We start from the raw sequence: 24,660 nt of genomic DNA, 5'->3' as shown, positions 1-24,660 counted from the left end.
AGGCCCAGGACCAGCTGGTCCGCTAGGCTAATAACCTCAGGAGAGAGTCGGTGCTCCTCCACTGTCTGGTGCAAAATGCTCACTCTGTGAGTTGTATACAGCACTAGGGGTCAGGACTACTCCAAGATGGCCGCCGAGCGTTCAGAACGCGGCCACAGGAAAATGGCCAGCACAATGTAAGCTGCGCCATAGCGTGGCTACGACAAAATGGGCGCCAATGGGAGTTTTCAATGTAATTGAAAAACCTCCCAAAAAATAGCGCCAGCGACCACTGAGACCCCAGTGTAGTGGCCACAATAGGCCGCAAGCCAGACCCCAGCATGGTAAACATGGAACGGGTCAGTACTTCGGATCTTCTATCAGTCAGATCCATACAAGCGGGGGTTCCCGCCCGGCGGTGAGGGACTACAAAAGCCCTCAGTGGCTTTTCTCATTCCGCATTTCAGAAATTATCAAAGAAGGGCACAGAAGGAAAAAACCTACACAGCGGTCCGATTTGTGTGATCCAAAAAAGACCGAGCCCTCGGCGGAAACCCAGCTGCACTATGCAGCTTAGGAGAGTCCCTTGCAGCAGTAAAAAGCGCACCCATAAATGCCTTATTCTGCCTTTTTTTTTTTTTTTTTAACTAGGTACCTAGTCCATGGCTCCATAACAGAGCATTCCCCAGGGGATAACAGGGAAGGGGGCACTCTTTTACCGCCCGCCCGCAGTCCACCCCCACCCTGGCACAAACTGTGTCCAGGACTAACAATATAAACTCTGTGTGAATCCCAGGTGCTAACACCTGCTGCCACCACCAGCATGTGGGGAAGGACCCAGATACTGACTCCAATATTTACATATAGTGTGTATTATAATATGCACACCTGTCCATACAAATAGACAAAAGCTCCTAGAGCCCTATTCAGGGCCTCTCACCCACTTGCTGCGCTGACCAGGGGTAACCAAGGGACTCCCTCAGGAGGAGACTGCCCAGCGCTGCCTGTGAGGAAAAGAACCGTGAGGTAACTTTTGCAGGGACCTGTGTTTAAACAGGAAAAGCCTCCTAGGGCTGTTTTATTTAAGGATAAGACACAGATACAGCATAAAAAGCAAAACCGTTACAGGTGTCACCAATCAGTCAGCGTCTGCTGAAGTATAATCACAAACATCTGTGCTCATCACAGGGCTTTTTACCTCACAGGAAAGCCCAATACAAAAAAGAAAAAGCACAGGCCAGATAACACAGTCCCCTCAGGAAGGCCCCCTCCCTCCTGACAGCGGCAATGTTAGCAATGCAGCAAGGGAAAGGAGCAGGGAAGTAAGGGGAAGGGACCCCCGAACCCCAGGAATGCCCAGCCGTACCAACCCACCGAAGCAGGAGGGACTGTACTTACCCGTCCAAGCGAGGACTCGCTGACGCATTCCTGACAGAACTACAACCGAAATGGAGGTAGCTGTCGGCCCGGTCCACTGTGAGTGAGACAACACCACAGCCCAGTCATATGTGGACCTCGGAGCAAAGCTCACCGGCCACTTCAGGAGTCATGAGGTATGGCGTGGCAGACCAAGCCTCCTTGCAAAGGTGTGCCCACGCTTGCTGGTCGGACTGAGTAGACTACAAGGATCTATATTATCCAGCCTGTCTCTCAGCCAACAGTTGAAAGAAGATTCTTCAAGAAAAAGTAAAGTAAAATAAAATTTCTCCTCAGGGCGCTGGGCCCAAAGGGAGCCATACGTCCTTCTCCTTTGCTAGGCAGAACGAAACTGAGGCTGCAAGCTGCAGTGAGGAGGGTTATGTCTGGAGGGCGACCGCCCCCTGGGCGGGGCTGTTCAACTCTGTTAATGTAACATGTATTTAACTATTTAACATAACCCACTTGTCAAGATTTAAGGAGCTGTGTCCGTCCATGGACGATAAGAGAAATATTGCATTTTTTTTAAATTGTCGCTTTATTTTTGTTTATAGCGCAAAAAATAAAAACCGCAGAGGTGATCAAATACCACCAAAAGAAAGCTCTATTTGTGGGGGAAAAAAAGGACATAAATTTTGTTTGGAGGCCACATCGCACGACCGCCCAATTGTCAGTTAAAACAACAGTGCCGAATCGCAAAAAGGGGCCTGGTCCTTTACCTGCATATTGATCCGGGTGTTAAGTGGTTAATATATAGTCACTATGGAAAGAAAACTAAATTGGAAATCAACTAATTCAATAAAAACATCAAAAATGTATAATTATTGTAAGTAATAACTAAATATAGTATTTATGTATAATACATACAGGGCTCAAGTCCTGCAGGAACGCGTGGGAACGGAGTCCCTGCACTTTTTTCACAGCAGGAATGCATTCCATTTGCAGGACTAGAGCAGCCAAGAGCAGCCGAGCCGCCCGAGCCAATCCTTCACTAAGCGGCGATGCCCAGCTCGAGTCACTGTCAGGGGCAGGCGAACCTTAGTAATCCTTTATGTTACTGGCCGCTTCCTGTAAATGTATTCATCGGGTAGTGTGCGGATATTCCGTCACTTCCTCGATGCCGCAATGTCTCCTGAGAGCTTTTGTCATTGTTCCCAGGAGACATTGCGGAGGTCTGCGTGAGTTATCGTGGGATTTAGAAAGAACTTGCTTAAAAAAAAAATATGCGGTTTAGTAATTATGCATATGAGCGTATAATATTTTTTGCCTCAAAAGGGAGTGTAAAGCTCAAGCTGGGCCTTGATAATAGAGGGAGGGGAAGAGGAGAAAAGAGGCCTCCAATAGTGTATCATTGTAAAGTATGCAAATTTATTAGCTAAAACAATTGGACTCTTACATTAAAAAAAGATATCTTTAAGCTAAGCAAAATGAAAAGATCAGCGTTCCAGACGCCTTCTCACATCCGTTCCGGTCACTTCCGGTTTGCGTCAGCCTCGCGTGCCCTACATCGTTACGTCACGCACCTCGTGACTTCATCAGGGGAACCTGATTGGTTGTGGAGGCTTTGTTTATGTAGTATGTTAACCGGAAATCGCGTGGCCGCCATTTTCTTGAAGCCCGCTTTTAGATTATAAACACCACCATAATGTGGTAGCCTAAATCAAATTAGCGGCGGCCATTTTCTAGAAGTCCAAGTAAGGATGGATGTGTTACGGCTAAATATCTTGTGCATAAAAAAGCACACTGATCCGACATTCCCCATATATGTGTGGAGTTTAATAGGTAACTCTGCTGGATCACATAACTAGCCAAACATTTAAAAAAACGCAATGGTGAACATGGAAGATATCCATATGTTGAAAATATGTTAAAACTATGTAAGCAATATGTTAATGAGAGTGGTGCTGTTATATCATAACAGCCATATTGCCCAATATGAGTTCCAAAAACATGAAATAAAAACAAAAACAAGGTAAAAATATGTTTAAAATAATAGGCTGAATATGCCTGAAAAAGCGTAAGGCTAAAATTTATAAAAAACGCCGTAATCACAAGTGTCCAGAATGCAATGGATAAATCATATAATAATACACAATGTCCAGTACCGGGCATAAATAAAATATATGAAACCAAACATTCACTATGGTATAACTAAAAGCATATATGTATGACATATTAACCAATTCAGACATATGAGATTAAATATATACTAAAATAAAACTATCCATTCATAGGGTGATTGGACTATCATGTAGGATGATCATGTGGGTTCAGAAATTGCTAAGAAAGCAATTTAAATCAAACTCCACGTTCATTCCTCCAGGTGTGAGTGTTCTTAACGTATGAATCCATCTGGATTCTTTTTGACTTATGGTTCTTATCTTATGGCTACCTCTCCAGCAGCTTTTATATTTTTCTATGCCCCAGAATTGAAGTTGTGAAGGATCCCAGTTGTGTTTTAATGCAAAATGTTTTGAAACATTGTGCTTCGGGGAATCCTTTTACAATATTTTGTATATGTTCTTGTACTCTTACTTTTAATGCTCTTTTTGTTCTACCTACGTATTGTAGGTTACAGCTGCATTGTAGTATATATACTACCCCTTCCATATGACATCCTATGAAATCTCGTATGTTATAAGTTGGACCAGTATTGGTAGAGACAAAATCTGTTCTCTTGCCCTGAAATTTTTGGGCATGCCAGCATGCATAGCAATTTCTACAAGGATAAAACCCTTTCCCCTTAAAGAATGTGTAACCAGGTTTGGGTGGTGGGACAACTATGGACTTAACTATCATGTTCCTGAGAGTAGGTGCTCTCTTATATATTATATTAGGTTTATCTGGGAGTGTATTTTTCAGATCTTTATCATGCCTAGGAATGTGCCAATGTCTTTGTAGAAGTTTCACCACTTCCTTGTGTTGTATGTTATAATTAAGTATAAGACATGGCGCATCCTGGTTATGTACCTTTTTTCTTTATCATGAAGCATGGCCTTTCTATCCATCTCCTGTACATGTTGTATTTGTTCATGGATCCATGATTCCTCATACCCCTTCTCTTTAAACATTTCATCGATCAGTTCTGCCTGTATATTAAAGTCCTCTTCCTTCGTGCAATTCCTCTTTATACGTATCAACTGGGCTTTAGGTATATTATAGAGCAAGGGTTTGAAATTGCAGCTTTCTAATGAAAGGTAGCTATTGGTGTCTACTGTTTTGAAATAAGTTTGACTACATAACAATTTATTCTCAAAGCTGTTACACCGATTGCAAAGCTGTTACAGCAATCGGGCTGCAAGACACAAGTGGTGGACAGTCAATGAATTACTTCATAAATCCATTCACAAAACCATCCAATTTGTATAAGCAAGCAGAAATACAGAAGTTATTTACATTTTAAGCAATAACTGAAATGACATGGTATTGAAAAGTAAAATACACTCTTAAAGAGTATAGCATACAGTAAATATCACATTAAGGCATAAAAAAATAGAACATAAATTAAACATCACTGACCGATTGGTTATTGTTTCCTTAAAACCCATTCCCTCAGATCAGGAAAACTGATTTACTGCTGATGAGCGAGAAAACATACCGATCAGCAAGATATACTGGATAGTAACTTGAACATTTGAATCCTGCAGGATGTGGGACTGTTATATTTTCTTACATGTTCTATATCAAGAGGGGCTTGATAAACACATACGTAAGAAAGGACTCCTTCATTTTTTTTGTACAGCAAAACAGCTAAAATAATCCCACCAAACATCTATGAAAAAAGAAAAAGACTAATTTATGTGGATTACGCCAGCCATCCTGTTTTAGATTTGGCAAAGAAGTGAGGAGATGAACATAGCAGATCATACGCATAACATTAATCTACAAAAAAAAAAAGAATTTGACTTCAGTGGCCTTGAAAGATTCCCTAAAGGAATCCTAAAGGGCCTTCATTTGCAGATTTCAATTAGCCTTTATTTCTATGCAATTATACATTAAACTGGTGCATTGTGTCGACTATCCTGATATCCCCTAATATGCATGAAAATCAAACAAAGCAAAAAAACAATAGTCTTCAATACATTTCCTAATGCTTCAGAAAGTGAAATAAAAGACAGTTCAAAACGGTTACCAGGAACACAGGAGTTACATAACATATGTGAAAAGGAAGTTTAAGGTTATGTCAGCTCCCAGCGGGAGTAAATCCAATCATGAAGGCTCTAGGATTATGCCCAAACCCCTGGCTTGTTAATATTAGCAGCATTTTCAATTCAGACACTTCTTTTTTTCCTCTTACCTTATTCTGTACCTGTGTTCCATCCGGACTTATCCTGAATGACCCCACGTCAATTGTCTTACTCGGGTTCACTTTCCTAATTTCATGCTGCAGCTCATCTACCAGTGCCCTGCAGGCTGCAAAGGAGGGGAAAAGAACAGAATACTGTGTAAGGATTATTTCAAAGAAAAGGTGAACTGCTGTTCTCTTAAAGGGACTCTGGTGTTCGTTTTTTTTGTATTGTTCGTTTTTTTGTTAGAAGTTTGTATTGGTATTATTACGCACTTTATATATTAATAGTGAATTTAATATATGTTATGTATTCATGCATAATTATTTAAAGCCAAACTTCATATAAAAACATAAACTTTAGATTTGAGTAGTACGCAGATTAGAAGCTCTATAAAGGTTTTATTGCAATGTTCCCTTTGAGAAAATTTCCTGCTCTCCTGTAACCGGAGGAAGGGAAGAAAAGAGAAGGAATGGGATGGGAAGAAAGGGGAAGGGAAAAGGTCTCCAATAGCACATTAACAGCAAAAAATAAAAAAAATAGTTAAATGAAGAGGTTTTTACTGGTGCTTGTGACTGCTTTGGGGAGATCTTCCCTCATCTTCTGGTAACACTTTGGGGTTAATTTATACACAGCAGCTCCTGGTCCTGTCAGGGGGAGAAACGCCTGATCGTCTGTTCATACAATGTATGAACAGTAATCTGTAATTTCCCCAAGTCAGACCCACCCCCCTTCAGTTAGAACACACACAGGGAACATAATTAACCCCTTCCTCACCCCCTAGTGTTAACCCCTTCCTTGCCAGTGGCATTTTTATAGTAATCAATGCATTTTTATAGCACTGATCGCTTTAAAAATGGCAATGATCCCAAAAAGGTGTCAAAAGTGTCCGAAGTGTCCGCCACGAGGTCGCAGTACCGATAAAAATCGCTGATCGCCGCCATTACTAGTAAAAAAAAAAATATTAATAAAAATGCCATAAAACTATGCCCTATTTTGTAGACACTGAGGGGTAGATCCACGTACCTGGGCGCATCTTCCCACCGTGCGCAGCGTATCTAAGATACACTACGCTGCCGCAACTTATTTTTCTTTTTCGAATCCACAAAGAATTTGCGCCGTAAGTTACGGCGGCGTAGTGTATCTCTGGCGGCGTAAGGGCGCGGAATTCAAATGGACGTAATGGGGGCGTGTTTTATGATAATACGTTGTGACTCGACGTAAACAACGTTTTTTTTAACTGCGCATGCGCCGTCCGTGGGGGTATCCCAGTGCGCATGCTCGAAATTAAACCGGAACCAGCCAATGCTTACGACGGTGACGTCATTCTACGCAAATCCCTATTCGCGAACGACTTACGCAAACAACGTAAAAATTTCAAAATTGTACGCGGGAACGACGGCCATACTTAACATTGAGTACGCCACCATATAGCAGCTTTAACTATACGCCGGAAAAAGCCGAACGAAAACGACGTAAAAAAAATGTGCCGGCCGGACGTACATTCGTGGATCGCCGTAAATAGCTAATTTACATACTCGACGCGGAAATCGACGGAAACGCCACCTAGCGGCCGCCGAAATATTGCATCTAAGATCTGACGGCGTACTAAGACGTACGCCTGTCGGATCGATCCCAGATGCCGTCGTATCTTGTTTTGTGGATACAAAACAAAGATACGACGCGGGAAATTTAAAATTACGCCGGAGTATCAAGAGATACGCCGGCGCAATGCTTTTGTGAAACTTCCCCTATAACTTTTGCGCAAACCAATCAATAAACGCTTATTGCGATTTTTTTACGAAAAATATGTAGAAGAATACATATCGGCCTAAACTGAGGACAAAAAAACTTTTTTTTATATATTTTTGGGGATATTTATTATCAGAGCTTTTTTTCTCAGAAAATAGGTGCAGGAACTCAACCACGACCCCGTTCAGTTTTCACAAACAGTAGAAGGGTCTTAAAGGGGCATTAAATACCAGAATTGCATAACATACAGAGTGCAGAGTTCAGGGGGTTACACACAGAGTGTAGAGCTTTTACTTGTAAACACAAAAACCAGACTTCTGTGTTTACAAGTGATTGTGGTGAGCAGGCACCAAAGGGTCCGAGCCAAAGGTGGTGGAACTGAGTTCCCCCAAGTTCCCCCTGAAAAAAAGCCCTGTTTATTATAGCAAAAAGTCAAAAATATTCATTTTTTTTCAAAATTGTCGCTATATTTTTGTTTATCGCGCAAAAAAATAAAAACCGCAGAGGTGATCAAATACCACCAAAAGAAAGCTCTATTTGTGGGAAAAAAGGACGCCAATTTTGTTTGGGAGCCACGTCGCAGGACCGCGCAATTGTCAGTTAAAGCGACGCAGTGCTGAATCGCAAAAAGTGCCCTGGTCATTGACCAGCAATATGGTCCGGGGCTGAAGATGTGAAACTCTGCTGACTTCATCAAATCCTGTGCTGGCAAAAATGCATTTTTTTTTGTTTTTTGTTTTTTTCCTTGCATATGGTTGGGTATTTTTTGTAAGGTAAAATGTCACCACATTCACTAAGCTCTGGGGAATATTTCCTTGCAAAGCGAACAGCCTATTTGCCTTTAGCAAATTGTCCCCTTTGTGTTCCAGGGTATAGCTTCAAAACAAACCTTTCCACTAAGTAAAGTGCAAATTCACCCATAACTCCCACATACCTCCCATGTACCTATCATGTATTTTTCAAGCTCCATAAAACTTCCTATAGCCATGGACATGCTTACCCTTTCCAGTGACTAGATACTGAATATTAAACATTATGAACAGACTCAATAAACAATAGCTGGGCATAGGAGCCTGGCCAGCCACTGACTTAAGGAGGTATATTTAGTATTTGCATGTTACAACAACCTGCCTTTTGGACCTCCCAGGATGCTCAAAAATACATTGCTGGGTACAACCCCCCCATTTGAAAAAAAGTTGGGACACTGTAAAATCTACATAAATGCAACAATTCGCTGATCTCATAAACCCATATTTTATTCACAATAGAAAACATATCAAATGTTTAACCAGAGAAAATGTCCCATTTTAAGGAAAAAAATATTTTGAAATTTATGGCAGAAACACAAAAATTGTGCCAAGGCAGCAAAAAAATGGCAAAGTAAGCAATATTAACATGGAGGAGCTGAAAAAAACATTTTGCAATAAATTAAGTTAACTGGCAAGAGGTCAGTAACATGATTGGGTATAAAAAGGGAATCTTAGACAGTCAAAGTGTTTCAGAAGTAAAGATGGGCAGAGATTCACCAATCTGTGAAAAGCTGCATCTAAAAATTGTCTATAAATGTAATAAATTGTGGAAATTTTTTGAATAATGATCCTCAATGTAAAATTGCAAAGACTTCATCATCTACAATCATCAATCCACAAATGCACAGTAAAGCTTTAACCTGCAAAGAAGCCATATCTGAACATGATCAAGAAACGCTGTCGACTTCTTTGGGTCAAAACTGTTCTGAGGTCAGACAAATCGAAATTTTCCCTTTTTTGACAACCCTGGGCGCTGCGTCTTCCGAACTGTACAGTAGAGAGGAACCTTCCTGATTGTTACCAGACTTTTTGAACCAGCTTAGTTCATAGGTCTGCAGTAGTGCAAATGGAATGGACAGCTTGCACATCTGAGCAGGCACTTTCAATTCTGAAAGATACTGTATAACCTGGTTTAGAGCAGCACATGCTCCCATCCAGATGACATCATTTTTCAGGGAAGGCTTTGCATATTCCAGCAAGACAGAAACTGGTCAGAAATTGTCCGTTCCCATACAATTATAGAGTGTTGGTAAAAGAAGAAGAGATGCTACATTGTGGTAAACATGCTGCCATCAATTTGGAAATGGTAAATTTTCTCTGTTTAAACATTTGATATGTTTTCTATTGTGAACAAATACTTTTATCTCTGGTGGCAGAAACTCTATTGACCATTTCTTTTTTCAGGTTGGCAGTGGTGGCAGTCTTTGTGATTGATGATGGATTTACTTCGGGGACATTTTATATGCTGTTTTAATAAAGGAATTTTCAAAAACTGCCTACTGTAATTTTATACATTACACTTTATTTTTTTTGGTAAATGAGTAGGGGTACTAGGTAACCCATACTAATTCACATAGGGGAGGCAGATCTGGGCGCCTCCTTGTTAAAGAGTGCTTTCAGATTCTAATTAGCCCCCCGCCCACAGACCACCACAACCACCGGCCAGGGTTGTGGGGAGGAGGCTCTTGTCCCCATCAACAAAGCGCCCCCCTCATGTTGAGGGCATGTGGCCTGGTATGTTTCAGAAGGGGGCAATGCTCCCCCTTTTCAGACCTGCATGCTTGCATAAGGGTCTGGCATGGATTCTGGGGGGTAACACAAATAAAAATACAATTTTGTCCTTAAAATCCATACAAGACCTGAAGGGTCTATACTGTTTTTTTTGCCTTCTTTTTTTTACATTCAGCTGTCAGCGGGGAACAGCAGCTGATGAGAATTACAGCAGTGGCCACCCGCTCCTTAAAAAACGGCTAATCACAGTCTTTTATGGAGGATAAAAAAAAACCTTCCTCACTGTGCTATATATTTTCTGCTACACCATTATATCTTCTTAGTCCTCACCATAAAATTATCAGAAATGTGTGCTTAAAGGCAACACTTTTTTTTTTGTACCATCCCTGTCCCATTGCAGAGATTTCCCTTCACTTCCTGCTATAGCCAATCAGGAAGTGAGAGGAAATTATGCAAATTAACGGAATCCATTGTCCCCCCCCCTCAGAACTAGTGTCCCCACTCGAAAATTTTAGGGCGGTTCTTAAACAACAATAGGATGTGTGGGGGGTGCACAAGTTTAGTCAGGCCTAGGGCAGCACAAAACCTAAATACACCACTGATGTAAACTGCACTAAAAAAACGCATAAGTCTGAACCTAGACTCACAGAGCTATGGCTGTAGAAGAATTTTAAGCACCTGGGGCCAGATTCACGTAGGGCAGCGGCGGCGTAACGTATCGTAGATACGTTACACCGCCGCAATTTTTCATCGCAAGTGCCTGATTCACCAAGCACTTGCGATGAAAACCTACGCCGGCGGCCTCCGGCGCAAGGCGGGCCAATTTAAATGGGCGTGTGCCATTTAAATTAGGCGCGCTCCCGCGCCGGACCTACCGCGCATGCTCCGTTTCCGAACTCCCGCCGTACATTGCGCGCCGTGACGTCATTTTTTCGAACGGCGACGCGCGTAGCGTAATTCCATATTCCCGGACGGCTTACGCAAACAACGTTATTTTTTACATTTCGACGCGGGAACAACGGCCATACTTTATACAGCAATACGATTGCTGTGTAAAGTTAAGGCACCAAAAAAAACGACTAACTTTGCGACGGGAAACTAGACTAGCGGCGACGTAGCGAACACGAAAAACCGTTGGGAATCGCCGTAACTCCTAATTTGCATACCCGACGCTGGTTTACGACGCGAACTCCCCCCAGCGGCGGCCGCGGTATTGCATCTTAAGATCCGACAGTGTAAAACAATTACACCTGTCGGATCTTATGGCTATATATGCGTAACTGATTCTATGAATCAGTCGCATAGATAGAAACAGAGATACGATGGCGTATCAGCAGATACACCATCGTATCTCCACTGTGAATCTGGCCCCTGGTATTTTGTGGAGTGTTGGATTCCTGGTTTGCACTTAGCGATGTCATTATTTCTGGTGGCTGCTATTTCACTACTGTGTCCTGTAGTAATTTAGCAGCCTGTGGAAGGATTCAAAGAGTGCGGTGTAGACCAGGCATCAAACATAAAGCGGAGGTCCAGAAGTGGCTGTTACTAGGCAGATCGTCCTAATCTGCCACTTCCTTATCCGTGGTGGTCTTCTTTCTTCTCCTCCTCGCGCTGCCTGCTGGGAAATGGGGAGCGGTGTCTTCTGGGAACTTGTGTGTGTCCCATTCACATAGCACCGTGCGACTTGCGCATGTGCAGAAGAGAACCGGGAAGTGAAGCAGCAACGCTTCACTTCCTGATTCCCTCACCGAGGATGGCAGCGGGGCAGCCGAGACCCGAGCGATTGCTCGGCTTTGTCTGCCGACATCGCGGGCACCCTGGACAGGTAAGTGTCCTTATTAAAAATTGTAGCTGCTGACTTATTTTTTTTAAACGCCGGGCCTCCGCTTAGGTAAAAATTATCTTCTTTTAAAGGAAAAATCGGCTTTTCTTTCTTTTTTTTTTTAGAAGTAGTAGAAAAATGTAAAATTTATAATAAAACACCAAAGCAATATTAGAAAAAAAATACACAATGTTCTATTTAAAGACATTAAGACATTCAGACCTCCCCACTGTGTAATTTTCAGACCTGTCTTCCTTAATGCAATGTGCCCAGTGTATCCGTTTTATAAAAAAAAAAATGCCGTTCTATACTGTATTCCCGAACGCCGCTCTGCGCTCACGTGACCGGTCGCTGCTTCGTCTCGCGACCTGATAGGTACAGCGGGAATGGCTGAGAATCCCCCCCTGACATCAGTCGGGAGGAGGAGAGAGGCATTTTTTTTATAAAAGAGACACACTGGGCACATTGCATTAATGAAAACAGGTGAGTGCCTGAAAGTAACACAGTCATTTCAGGGGGAGGGGCAGGCCTTGACACAGAGCTGACAGGCAGGGGGGAAGAGGACAGGAGGGCTGCAGATGATGGAGGCACGTAAACTGACCATAGTGTCAGGGCTCAGCAGCTATTATAAACCGTGGGCACATTACAGGGGGAGGGCAGAAACTGGCAGGATCAGACAGCTATTTTATGTGGTACAGAGGGCCAAATTACACAGCACAAGCACTGTGCTGTTTAACATGCTTTAAAGGGAACAGGATCCATTTTTTTTAGGGTAACAAACACTTTAACTGCTGCCTTTGCAAGTTTTATTACAGTCTGTGAAGGTTAGCTAGATCAGTGGCTCCAACGTACATACTTATAGTGGTCTTTCGACTAAAAAAGCTAGGTCTGTAATGCTGTATTACAAGAAAAAAGAAACCACAAAAAAACATTAAACTTACTTTACTCCCAGGCTTTTGACAATTTTGCCATCACTGTGTCTCCTCATGGGAACTTGGAGCAGCTGAGGATCTCAAATCCCACGAAAAAGTGCTCCTGCACAGTACTGGAGCATCTTCTCATTAGAGTTAGGATCCTGAGCTTTTGCAAGATCTTTTAACTCAATGTGTTATTTTTTTATTGCTGCAATTCATTGGTGAAAGTCTCACTTATTGTTCAAGTTTTGTGGCTGCCCACAAAGGTAGCTAAATTGCATAACTTAGATATTAATTACTCCAGGAGGCACATGTGGGTTCCAATAAAATCATATACCATTGGTGGACTTATTTGTTAGGCAAGTTTATCTAAATCTGCTAGTGCATCGAATGCTACCTTCTCCACACATCGACACTGCTGCTGTTCAAAGGTGTCTCCATTACTCCTCCAACCAGACTGGAGGCACCATAAGACCAGAGAGTGTGTTACTGGCCGGATCACCAAAAAAGCTAACTAATGCAGCCATGACATCTATAGATGGGTAAACTGCAATATATAAAAAAAAAATTGGGGGGTAGAATACTGCTTTGAAAATATGTTTTGGTGGTGTTGATTTAGATAACAAATCAGAATGAAGGTTTTAAAAAAAAGGCAGTGCTATATTCAGAGGGCAGGACAGTAACATGGTTTCCACATAACTGAAGGCTGATAATCCCTGGGAGATATAAACTAATAAACTATAGCTAAAATATAAGCTATGGGGTGATTCAAAACCCCCAGCATCTACCAAAAAACTGAAACAACTTACCTTTTTTATTGTCCTAAATCATTTCTCTAACATGAACAGATTTCTCTGATCTTTAAAATAATATTACTTATTGTTTTTTGTGCAGATTTTTTTATCGTAATGTGCACAGTTTACGCATTCCTAATCACTGAATAAAAATATAGCATAATACATTTCCTGTACAAGATTTAGGAATAAGCTTAATTTTCTGCATTTATCCTGCAAAGGGTTTACACAGTTTTAGGTGGAGACATGACAGGAAGTGTTACCCTCTGACGTGTCTTCCAGTGATTGAGGCCAGGTAAGACCACAAATATATCCCTTGAGATTTGTCCTGACCTTTCTGCTTGTCGATGGGAAAGGCCATCTCACACAATACTATTTTCCAGTTCTGCTCCAGTAACCTCTATATAATAGCTGTCATGTGAAGACACCTTTAGGTAATGTGCATGCTTTGGCATACTGGCTACTAAAAAGAAAGGTGATACATGCTAAATCTTGCAGTACAACATTTGTACGACAATGTTGCAAACCAAGAAACATAACTAAAGGCAAGTAAAATCTCAATTAGAAAAAGGTTGTACATTTAAAGTGATACTAAAGTCTAATTTCTTTTCATTTAAAAATGACAAACATGTTATACTTGCCTGCTCTGTGCAGTGGTTTTGCACAGAGCAGCCCGATCCTCCTCTTCTCTGGTCCCTCGCCAGCGCTCCTGGACCCTCCCTCCTGCCCAGTGCCCCCCACAGCAGGCACGCTATGGGGGCACCTGAACCACTGCTCTGTCTGTCCATTCAGACAAACAAATCAGGGCTTGGCCACACCCCCTCTCTCTCCTCATTGGCTTATTGACTTTAATTGACAGCAGCGAAAGTCAATGGCACCCTGCTGCTGTCTCAGCCACTGAGGAGGGAGAGTCCCGGATAGCCGAGACTTCTCGTGCAACATCGCTCGATCGTGCATCAATCGAAATGGGGTTCAGGTGAGTATTAAGGGGGTTGCTGCACACAGAAGTTTTTTGTTTTTTTTTAATGATTGAATGCATTAAGATAAAAAAAAACTACTGACTAGAATTACTTTGAGGGTGGCCCATTGTCTTCTGTAGGTACACACAGAATAAATAAACAAGACAGCATGATCAGTTTATTACAGTTTTTCTCCATTGTTTTGGCTCATTTCTTGAAACAGAAATGATATTCTCAAAACTCTAATGCCCGTACACACGATCACTTTTTGTGATGAAAAAAAATTTCTAAAAATTTCTAAAAATGTCATTTAAAATGATTGCGTGTGGGCTTTACATCGTTTTCCGTCTTCTGAAAAACGACCAACTTCAATTTTTTATGTCATTTTTCAAAATGTAATTTTTTGTGTCGTAAAAAATGATCGCGTGTGGGCAAAAACAACGTTTTAAACCCGCACATGCCCAGAAGCAAGTTATGAGACGGGAGGTAAAACTACCATTCATAATGGAGTAAGCACATTCATCACGCTGTAACAGACAAAAAAGCAGGAATCGTCTTTTACGAACAAGTAACCAGCTAAAAGCAGCCTCAAGGCGAATAAAACTTCCCTTTTAGAGTGCCGTCGCTTTGTTCATCATTTTTCAAAAACGATGGTGTGTGGGCAACATCATTTTTAATGATGAAGTTGGAAAAATTTCGTTTTTTTTCATGATAAAAAATGACATTTTTTTTCAAGACAAAAAGTGATCGTGTGTACGAGTCAGTGCCCCCAAAATGGCAAAGATTCTTCTCAATTGCTTTGGCTCATTTCTTGAAACAGACCAGACGTTCTCAACTCTCTTGGTGCTTTTGCCAAAATAACCTGGATGGTTCGGCACAACACCATAGTTCACCTTCAAAAGTTCATATCTTTCCCAAAACAGTTAACTCATGTGTCAAAACTAAATTTCTTTCTCATTCAAATAGTCAGTGCCCCCAAAATGCTTTGTCCCTTTGGCATTGTGTAAGCACTGCAAGTCAAAATGTTTAGATGTTTTGTCTCTAAGGCAGAGGGCCATTGAAATATCCCTCATGTCCACCTTTCAGTCTTAGCCCAGTCCTTCATTGACAATGGTTATTGTACAGTTTTTGTCTAGCTAACTCAGGGGTGTCAAACTGGCGGCCCTCCAGCTGTTGCAAAACTACAAGTCCCATGAGGCACTGCAAGGCTAACAGTTACAAGCATGACTCTCACAGGCAGAGGCATGATGGGACTTGTAGTTTCGGAACAGCTGGAGGGCTGCCAGTTTGACACCCCTGAGCTAACTGAATACAGTTGTGTATAAAACTGAAAAAAAAAAGGAAAAGATTTTAGGGTAAGAGTCGCCCTCAAGGTTTGACATCACACATTGCTCTCATACTGCCAAGGAAAAATTACTTTACAGGATTATAACCATTATCATTCACACACAAAGTAACTTCCATACATCAGAATAAAAAGAAAATGTATACAGCATAATATACGGAAATATAAACACACAAACAAAAAACAAGGAAAATTACATTTAGCCTACAATGCTGTAAATAAAGCTTGAGTTTCACAACTACTGTAACATCTCTTCACTGGTCGCTGTGCTCACCCTCCCTCTCCTGGCCACCGTCCTCACCCTCCCTCTCCTGGCCACCATCCTCGCCCTCCTGCCCATCCACACGCTGCAGTCTGTCTGGCCACAGATTCTCATCAACATCGCAGCTTATATCCTCCCTTGCGATGCAACGAGGGAAGAAACGGCGTGCATGTCCCAACCATCCCCTACACTGATCTCCTGTAATATCCTCACAGGCGGAGTCCATTGCAAGGAGCAGGGACCTCTGATCTTGAGACCGATGCTCATACACTCTCCACCTCCAAGCGGAGAAAAACTCCTCAATAGGATTAAGGAAAGGAGAGAAAGATGGTAGGAACACCATATCCATCCTTGGATGAGCAGTGAACCAGGCCCTGATAAGCGTGCCACGGTGGAAATTCACATTGTCCCATACAATTATATATTGTGGTAGGTGAGGCCCTATGAGACCTCTCTCATTTTCAGGGATCAAATCCAAATGAAGGCAGTCCAAGAAGAGGAGGAGCTTCTGTGTATTGTATGGGCCAAGACTGGAGATCTAAATGGCCACACCATTCTGAGAAATGGCAGCACACATAGTTATATTGCCCCCTCGCTGGCCTGGGACATCCACCGGGGGCCCGGTGGCCAATAAAATTATGGCCACGTCTTCGGCCCTTGGCCATGTTGAAGCCAGCCTCATCCACATACTGAGTATGTGAGAGGTCTCTATATATAAATAGTGCTACCGCGCCGCCACTTAAGTGTAGAATAACCGTGAATGATTAATAAAATAAAATTTAAATATGCTGCTAAATCTATATGGGTGGGAGCTGCGGTGGCTCAACGCGATTGGCACTGCGCCGACAAGCCATTCACCTCTGCAGCTAGGGGTTCGGATCCCGGTCTCAGCTACATGTGAATTGAGTTTGGTGGTCTCAGCCCGGCTCCCGGTGGGTGTGCTATGCGAGGTAAGCCTGCGCTCAGTAGGCCCACCCCCCTCCCACAAAAACCACCACACTTACACGCACTCAAAATTGGGTTAACATGCACGCACTTTGACCACACGGTCTCTAAAAAGAGAGGCAAAGGACTAACGGGACTGGTTGAGCGGGCTAGATCCTCTCACTCCCTTATAGGGAGTCCCTCTGCCCCGTTGGGCTTCAAAGCGGAGCAGGTAGGGCGGGCTGTGTGGGAGGACCCCCTCACACACCCACCATTGCCACTCGGGGCATGGAGAAAGGTAGCAGATTGCCTCTGGGGGAGGCCTGCCTACTCCCAACTCCTGCAGTCCGGCTCCTCTCTCAAGTACACGCACAAAATACACTTTAAAAAAAATAGATACCTGCAGTGATATTGATAAAATAGTGATCAGCGCATATAATCCAAGGTAATAAACCACTAATATATAACAAAATAAGTGATAAGTGACAATAATGTGCAATAAATGCTAATAGTCCCAAAATGCAAACATAAGTGAACAGAAAATGGCAAAAAATAGGTGATGAGGGTCCTTGTGCAATCCAAATCTTAAAGGAACTTCACAATCTTCTGTATAAATCTTCTAGGTGCTGCGCTCACAGATCGCTTACCTTAAGGCAGGTATATGCAGACTTGTATGAGTATGGGTAGGTCCAGGGATGGTTCCTCCACATAGATTCCCAGCTACTGTCTGTCTCCACGAGTACAGATGGCCTCACAGGTTCTCTCCTTGATTTGAGCCCCAGTATAAATCAAAAGAGACACTCCATCATGAAGTACAGCAAGGGATTTTAATAAATAAAGCTTTATAAACTTACATCTAAGTAAAAAAAAAGCGGATCAGATCAGAACTCCTGACCAGATGATGAAGCCACGTGAATGAAGCCACGTGATGTGGTGAATGAATGAATGAATGAATGAAAAATTTATATAGCGCGGCACATGCGAACTGAATCGCCTCTGGGCGCTGGTTGTTTGTGTCTCATGCCATCAGAAAAGCAGAGTCTTGATCTGCCTTCTGAACGACAGGTGGTTTTGCTCCAACCGAATGCTGGTTGGTAAAGCATTCCAAAGCCTGGGGCCCTGGAAAGCAAACCTTCTTTCTCCTTTAGATTTGTATTTGGTTTTAGGAACCATGACCAATTTTTGGTCGGTGGAACGCAGAATGCGGTTGCAATTGTGCGGTTTGATCTTGTCGCATAGATATCTAGGAGCCTTCCCATGGATGCACTTATGTGTCAGGCAGAGTGCTTTGAATGCAATTCTGTCTTTCACTGGCAACCAATGAAGGGATCTCAGTGAAGGTGAGATTGATTCCCAAGATTTTTTCCCAGTCACAAGTCTTGCGGCCGTATTCTGTACGACTTGAAGACGAGCGATTTGGTACTTGGGGAGCCCGAGGTAAAGGGCATTTGCATAGTCCAGTCTGGAATTCACGATTGTTCCCACCACGACTGCTACGTCTTCTTTGGGGATAAATGGAATGAGTCTGCGTAGTAGGCGCATCAAATGGTGGGCCCCGCTGACTACTGACCCTATTTGTGCGTCCATAGTCATGAAGGTGTCAAACGTGACTCCCAGACTTTTGACTTTGGAGCTAGGGGCGATGATTTGTCCCAGAATGGGTGATGGTGTCCAGTTTGTTGCTGGTAGTCTCTTTCGACTGGCATCGAAGATGAACAGTTCCGTTTTAGCGCTATTGAGTTTGAGATAACTCTTAGTCATCCAGTTTTCTATTGAAGAGAGACATTTCTCTAATCTGAGATGATGATCCTTTTTGTGGCAGATGCGAAAATACAATTGCGTGTCGTCTGCATAAGAGTGATAAAGTAGTTCTTGGCTACTGATAATATCAAAGAGAGGACGAAGATAGATATTAAACAGCACCGGTGATATGGGGGACCCCGCAAGGCACCGTGCGTTTTTCTGACGTGAAAGATCCCAGTTTCACTGTTTGTGATCGGTTTCCGAGAAAAGAGGAGAACCATGGTAAAGCGTCTTCTGTGACTCCGGCGACTTCTGTGAGTCGTCTCAGTAGCAATTTATGGTCTACTGTGTCAAAGGCTGCGCTTAGGTCCAGCAGAACCAGGAGACACGATTCTCCTTCGTCTGCGGCCTCGAGTGCATCGTCCCATATTTTCAGTAAGGCCGTTTCTGTCCCGTGTCCGGGGCGGAACCCGGACTGAAATGGATCAAGTAGGTTGTGGGTATCCAGATGCTGTTGCAGCTGATTTACCACCACTTTCTCCATTATTTTGGACAGAGCATTTAGACCTGTAATGGGACGGCGGTGAGTTGGGTCCATAGGATCCAAATTAGGTTTTTTCAAGATCGGCAGGATTGTGCCCTCTTTCAACAGGGAAGGCACTATGCCTTCCTTGAATGACTGATTTATAAGCTGTGTGATTGGAGGCGCCAGGATGTCGGCACATTCCTTCAGTAGCTTGGTGGGAATGATGTCGTTGGGTGCAGTGCTGTTCCGCAGCGCACCAATGAATTTTTTGGTGGTATCGATGGAGATGGGTTCCAAAGTGAACTTAGTTGATTGTAGAGGCTTTCCGTCGGTGTTTTGATCGAAGAAGGGACTGAGTGGAGTATTGTTTTGCCGAATACTTACCCGAATTTTTTCAATTTTGTTGATGAAGAAATCCGATAGTTCATTGCAGAACTCTTGGGAGTCTGAAGTGGGGACTTCAAGACATCCCGGATTCATGGTCTGGGTGACCATCCTGAAGAGTTCGCGTGGGCGATTCATTGCGCTGTTAATCACCATGGAAAAGTAAAGTTTTTTGGCTTTAAAAATTTCCTTGTGATATCGTGTTGTTACTGCTTTGTAGAAGTTGAGGCGGTCATCTGAAGGACTTCTTTTCCAGGCGGCTTCCGCCCTTCTGCGCTCTTGCTTCAGTAGTGACAGCTGGTTATTGAACCAGCTGGACTTTTTTGCCCGGCCGCGGACTTTGCGCTTTGGTGCTGCTAAGTCTGCTGACTGTAGCAGAGCTGTATTTATGGCATCCAGTGTATCTGAGGCTGCTAGCTGAGGCGGAATACCCTCAATTCGGTTTACCAGGGTGGATCTGAAAAGTTCCGAGTGGAGCCTTTTCTGAGATCTAGCCCAGTGTATTGTAACCAGCTTGGGAACCTTCATAGCTAGTGGAATTCTGGGAATTATGAAGCTTATTGCATGGTGGTCTGTCCATGGCAAAGGTTCATTGCCCACAATGTTTATTTTCAGATTTTGTCTGAAAATTAGGTCGAGTGTGTGACCTGAAGCATGCGTGGGTCCGCATATGAGTTGCTGAAGTCCTATCCCTTCCAGGTGGTCGATGCAGGCCTCCGCGATGGGATCCTGTGAGGAGTTGGCCCACAGATTGAAATCCCCGAGCAGCAAAAGATGATTGCTGTTAAGGGCGTAAGTGGATAAGAACTCAGTTAATGCTGGAAGCAACTGCGATTTGGGCCCAGGGGGCCTATAGCAGAGGAGAATGTGAACGGTCTCCTGAGAGTGAGCTTGAAGTTGAAGCGTAAGGGTTTCCATAAAAGGTAGAGGATTTTGAAGGACCGGTTTGGTGATTGCAATATGAGACTTATGAATCACCGCCAGGCCTCCTCCTCTTTGCCCTATTCTATTTTCCGTTAAGATGCGGTAGTTTGCTGGTACCAGTTCTCCGAGAATGGGGTTGCAATCGTCCGACAGCCAACTTTCTGTAATAAAGAGGCAGTCTAGATCGTTTTGTAGTAAGAAATCATGGATTTCTGATCGGTGTTTAACTGCCGATCTAGTGTTAAGCAAAGCACATGATATGTGCTTGAGCTGTGTTGAATGATTGAAATTTTTGATGATCGATCGATGATCGAATCTCAAAAGTTGATCTGATTTTAAGGCTATTGTGGTGACGGCAGGTAATATAGTAGCGAATTGTCTCAGTCCCCAAATGGTTTCTGCAGAGTATCGCAACTTAACCATTGTTGCCAGTCACCGTGGGCGGGAGTGCGGGTGTTGGGTGAGAGAGGATTCACAGAATCCTTGCTCAAGGGGAATTATGTTTTTTTTTTTTTTTTTTTTTGGTCCAGAGGAAGGCAAAAAAAACCTGGGCAAGCTGGCCAATGTGCTGCGACAGGGAAAAAAATTCCTTCCTGATCCCAGAAGGCGATCGGATCAAAACCCTGGATCAAAAGACTGACGGCTATGGAGGGGAAAAGGGGGGGTGGGGGGATGCTGGGTGTCACTGCTGCTGGGGTGTACCAAAAAAAAAAAAAATGGCTGCCAGGCAAAGCACAGGACCCAGGCTGGGGGGGGGGCTGTCAGCTTGGTAAAGACAATAATTTACCGATGAGGTTGCTGAACAGGGGACATCTGGGGGTGTGGGGGTGAAAATCCAGAGCGATCTGTGCTTTGGAAGTTTAGTGCAGGGAGAAACGAACGGTACGCCGGTAGGCCGCGGCTGAAGCCGCGGACTTTCCTAAGGTGCGGCGGCCGCGAAAAGAAGCAGGCTGGCGCGGGGGTGAAGAAACGCCAAACCACGCCGAAAATACACCCAGGGGGGGTGCCTTGGGACCACCACAAACGAGGGTGGCCGTGCGGGCGGTGATGCCGGCGAAAAGAGAGTGCAGAGAGCCGCAGTGTGGGGTCTGTGAGACGGCTGCCCTGATAAGGACGGCCGTCAGCGATTCCCCAAGATGTCAGGCCCTGAGAGGCAGGGTCTTACCTGCGGAAGAGAAGAGAAGTCCTCGAGGAGAGAGAGGTGCTGGTTCCTGGTTCCAGGGAGCTGTTTCTTGGAGAGTCTGCCTAGCGTCTGCCTAGCATCTGACTGCCAGGTCTGGGTGAGAGCAGGCTCGTAAGCGGAAGGTCCGAAGCGCCCTACTCCACCGCTGACACTGACTGACTGACTGACTAACCGGTAAGGATCTGATGGACCAGGAAATAGGAAGAGCCTGAACACCGCTGTCACTGCCGCTTTGTTTTTACTTTGATGTAAGTTTCTACAGCTTTATTTATTAAAATCCCTTGCTGTACTTCACGATGGAGTGTCTCTTTTAATTTATACTGGGGCTCAAATCAAGGAGAGAACCTGTGAGGCCATCTGTACCCGTGGAGACAGACAGTAGCTGGGAATCTATGTGGAGGAACCATCCCTGGACCTACCCATACTCATACAAGTCTGCATATACCTGCCTTAAGGTAAGCACTCTGCAAGCACAGCACCTAGAAGATTTATACAGAAGATTGTGAAGTTCATTTAAGATTTGGATTGCACAAGGACCATCATCACCTATTTTTTGCCATTTTCTGTTCACTTATGTTTTCATTTTGGGACTATTAGCATTTATTGCACATTATTGTCACTTATCACTTATTTTGTTATATATTAGTGCTTTATTATCTTTATTATTTATTCATTGGATTATATGCGCTGATCACTCTTTTATCAATGTGAGAGGTCTTGTTTCCTTCCAATGCCATTATTCTCTACAATAGAGTAAAAAAAGAAAACATCAAATCAGTCATACAGAAGAGTCATACACTACAGTTACAGACAGTTACATAGGAATGTTCTATGTTCTACACAAGTTAAATATACTACTGGCCAGTATTCCAGTGGATCCAAACCTGGGGTACATGTACCCTATGCAGAGGTACTACAGGGGGTATTTGACAGAAAGGGGAGGGGAAAAATGATCAACAACTAGACTTACTGAAATGTTACAGTAAAACCCAAAGAATTGGATAGATTTACATGGGAGGCACTACTGTAATTGCAGCTCTTTGACCCTTTTTCTTACTGTATTGTATGTTATAGTCTTCAAAATAAGGATTATAATGATAATTGCATCATACAGTAAGCTGCAGTTTTTACTGGAATATTGGAATACTACTGTAAACTGTATCATCAATATTGTAGAAAATAAACTATTCCATAGTTTATTTTCTACAATATTTTTCTTGTCATTGTTAGTATCATACATAACATCCCACTTAGGTAAGATACTGTAATACTGTAGGCCTATCACACACACACTAAATGAATATGTAAATGAATAAACATACGTGTTGCTCTATGCACATGTCCTGTCCTATACATTATATAATTCCATCATTGATTGTGAGGCCATGGTTGATGACATGGTCTATAATTGTGGCCCGAATTTCATCAGGGACATTATGGTGTCTTCATGCTCCTCAGCCTCTTCCACCTATTCCACCACCACGCACCCTTACTCGTCCTCTTCTTCTTCCTCAAGCAGACAGTTGCCATTGTTCATTTACTTGGCCAGGCGACTCCATGTTCAGAAATTGTACTGGTCCTGCATGGTCAAGCTCTATATATACATGTTTGGCAGCATTCACAATCATGGACAGGACCTGTCAGGTACAGTAACTAAACATACTGTTTAATTGGTCATCTGAGACCAACTCCAACTCCTCCTTCGCTAGTCAAGTTCTAGTTGCACGCGACTGTCAATTGCTGTAATCATTTTATCAAATATTCCAAGAGATTCATATATGGTATTCATGGTATTATGTTCCTGAATAATTTTGACAATTGAACAGACTATTGTGCATGTGATGACTTAAACAATGAAATGACGCTGACAGGTTTTGGAGAGAACAACCATTAGACTGAAGAAATGACAATCAGTTTAGACCAACAAGATCTATTCAATTGGAAATTGTGCTAAATGTAGGCTACTTGTACTTAATCATTTGAAAGATGTATTGAGACATTGAGACATGTACTGAAACATTTGCAATTTGATGAAATAAATGAGAAATTCAATTCAGTTGTGAACAATTGCCAAGTGGTTTGGAGATTTGTCCATGTTGTTTTTAGAATGTAAAAATGGAGAAAAACTGTAATACATTTATGGGTAGTGCTTATTAAAAATATTAGCCCTGATCATGCTGGATTTCAAGGCAACATGTGAACCCTTGCAGGATGATTCATTTGTGTTTGTCCGGCAGGCTTTTTCCAGAGAGGGAGTGGAAGCCCTGCTCATATACTCCCTTAAACCCTACTGGTGAATGGCAATGGGCTCTTAGCCCAAGATTTCTGACACACAGGGGGAGATTTACTAAAACTGATGCACTTAGAATCTGGTGCAGCTGTGCATGGTAGCCAATCAGCTTCTAACTTCAGACTGTTCAATTAAGCTTTGGCAATAAAACCTGATTGGTTTATATGCAGAGCTGCATCAAATTTTGCACTTTTCAGTTTTAGTAAATAACCCCCACAGTCTTCTTAAAGGGTAACTTCACTTTCGTGGGGAAAAAAATGCCATGATCATGGAGGATCGCCACATATCAGCCAAAAGTATTGCTACATATCTGGAATATCATGTGAGAGAGTTGGTGCCATTATCCACAATGACTTGGAAATGAGAAAACTTGCAGCAAAGTGGATCCCAAAACTTTTGACAACCAAACAAAAAAGTTAATGCGTGGAGATATCTGTGGTAGTTTTGGAACATTTTGCAAGAAAAGTTATCCCTAGACAAAGGAACAGTCTAAGGAATGGAGGCACAGTGGTTCCCTGGGGCCAAAGAGGTTCTGTGTGCAAAGGTCAGTGCAGAAGCAAATGGCAACAGATTTTTGAGATAAGAAGGGAGTTCTGCTTGTGGACCATCTCCAAAAG

At 43.0% G+C, this 24,660-nt stretch overlaps 1 protein-coding gene across 2 annotated transcripts in view; it reads right to left on the bottom strand.

Moving 5' to 3' along the window:
• The window catches only part of CNPY1 (canopy FGF signaling regulator 1), a 184,790-nt gene that overhangs the window by 57,531 nt on the left and 102,599 nt on the right, over positions 1 to 24,660 (bottom strand). For both annotated transcript variants that reach the window (XM_040352717.1, XM_040352718.1), the window contains exon 3: positions 5,693 to 5,808. In XM_040352717.1, the coding sequence (XP_040208651.1) occupies positions 5,693 to 5,808 (116 nt within the window). The remainder of the gene's footprint in view (positions 1 to 5,692; positions 5,809 to 24,660) is intronic.

This window comes from Rana temporaria, chromosome 5 (genome assembly GCF_905171775.1).
Source record: "Rana temporaria chromosome 5, aRanTem1.1, whole genome shotgun sequence".
NCBI lineage: Eukaryota > Metazoa > Chordata > Amphibia > Anura > Ranidae > Rana > Rana temporaria.
This window is presented reverse-complemented; position numbering and strand designations above follow the sequence as displayed.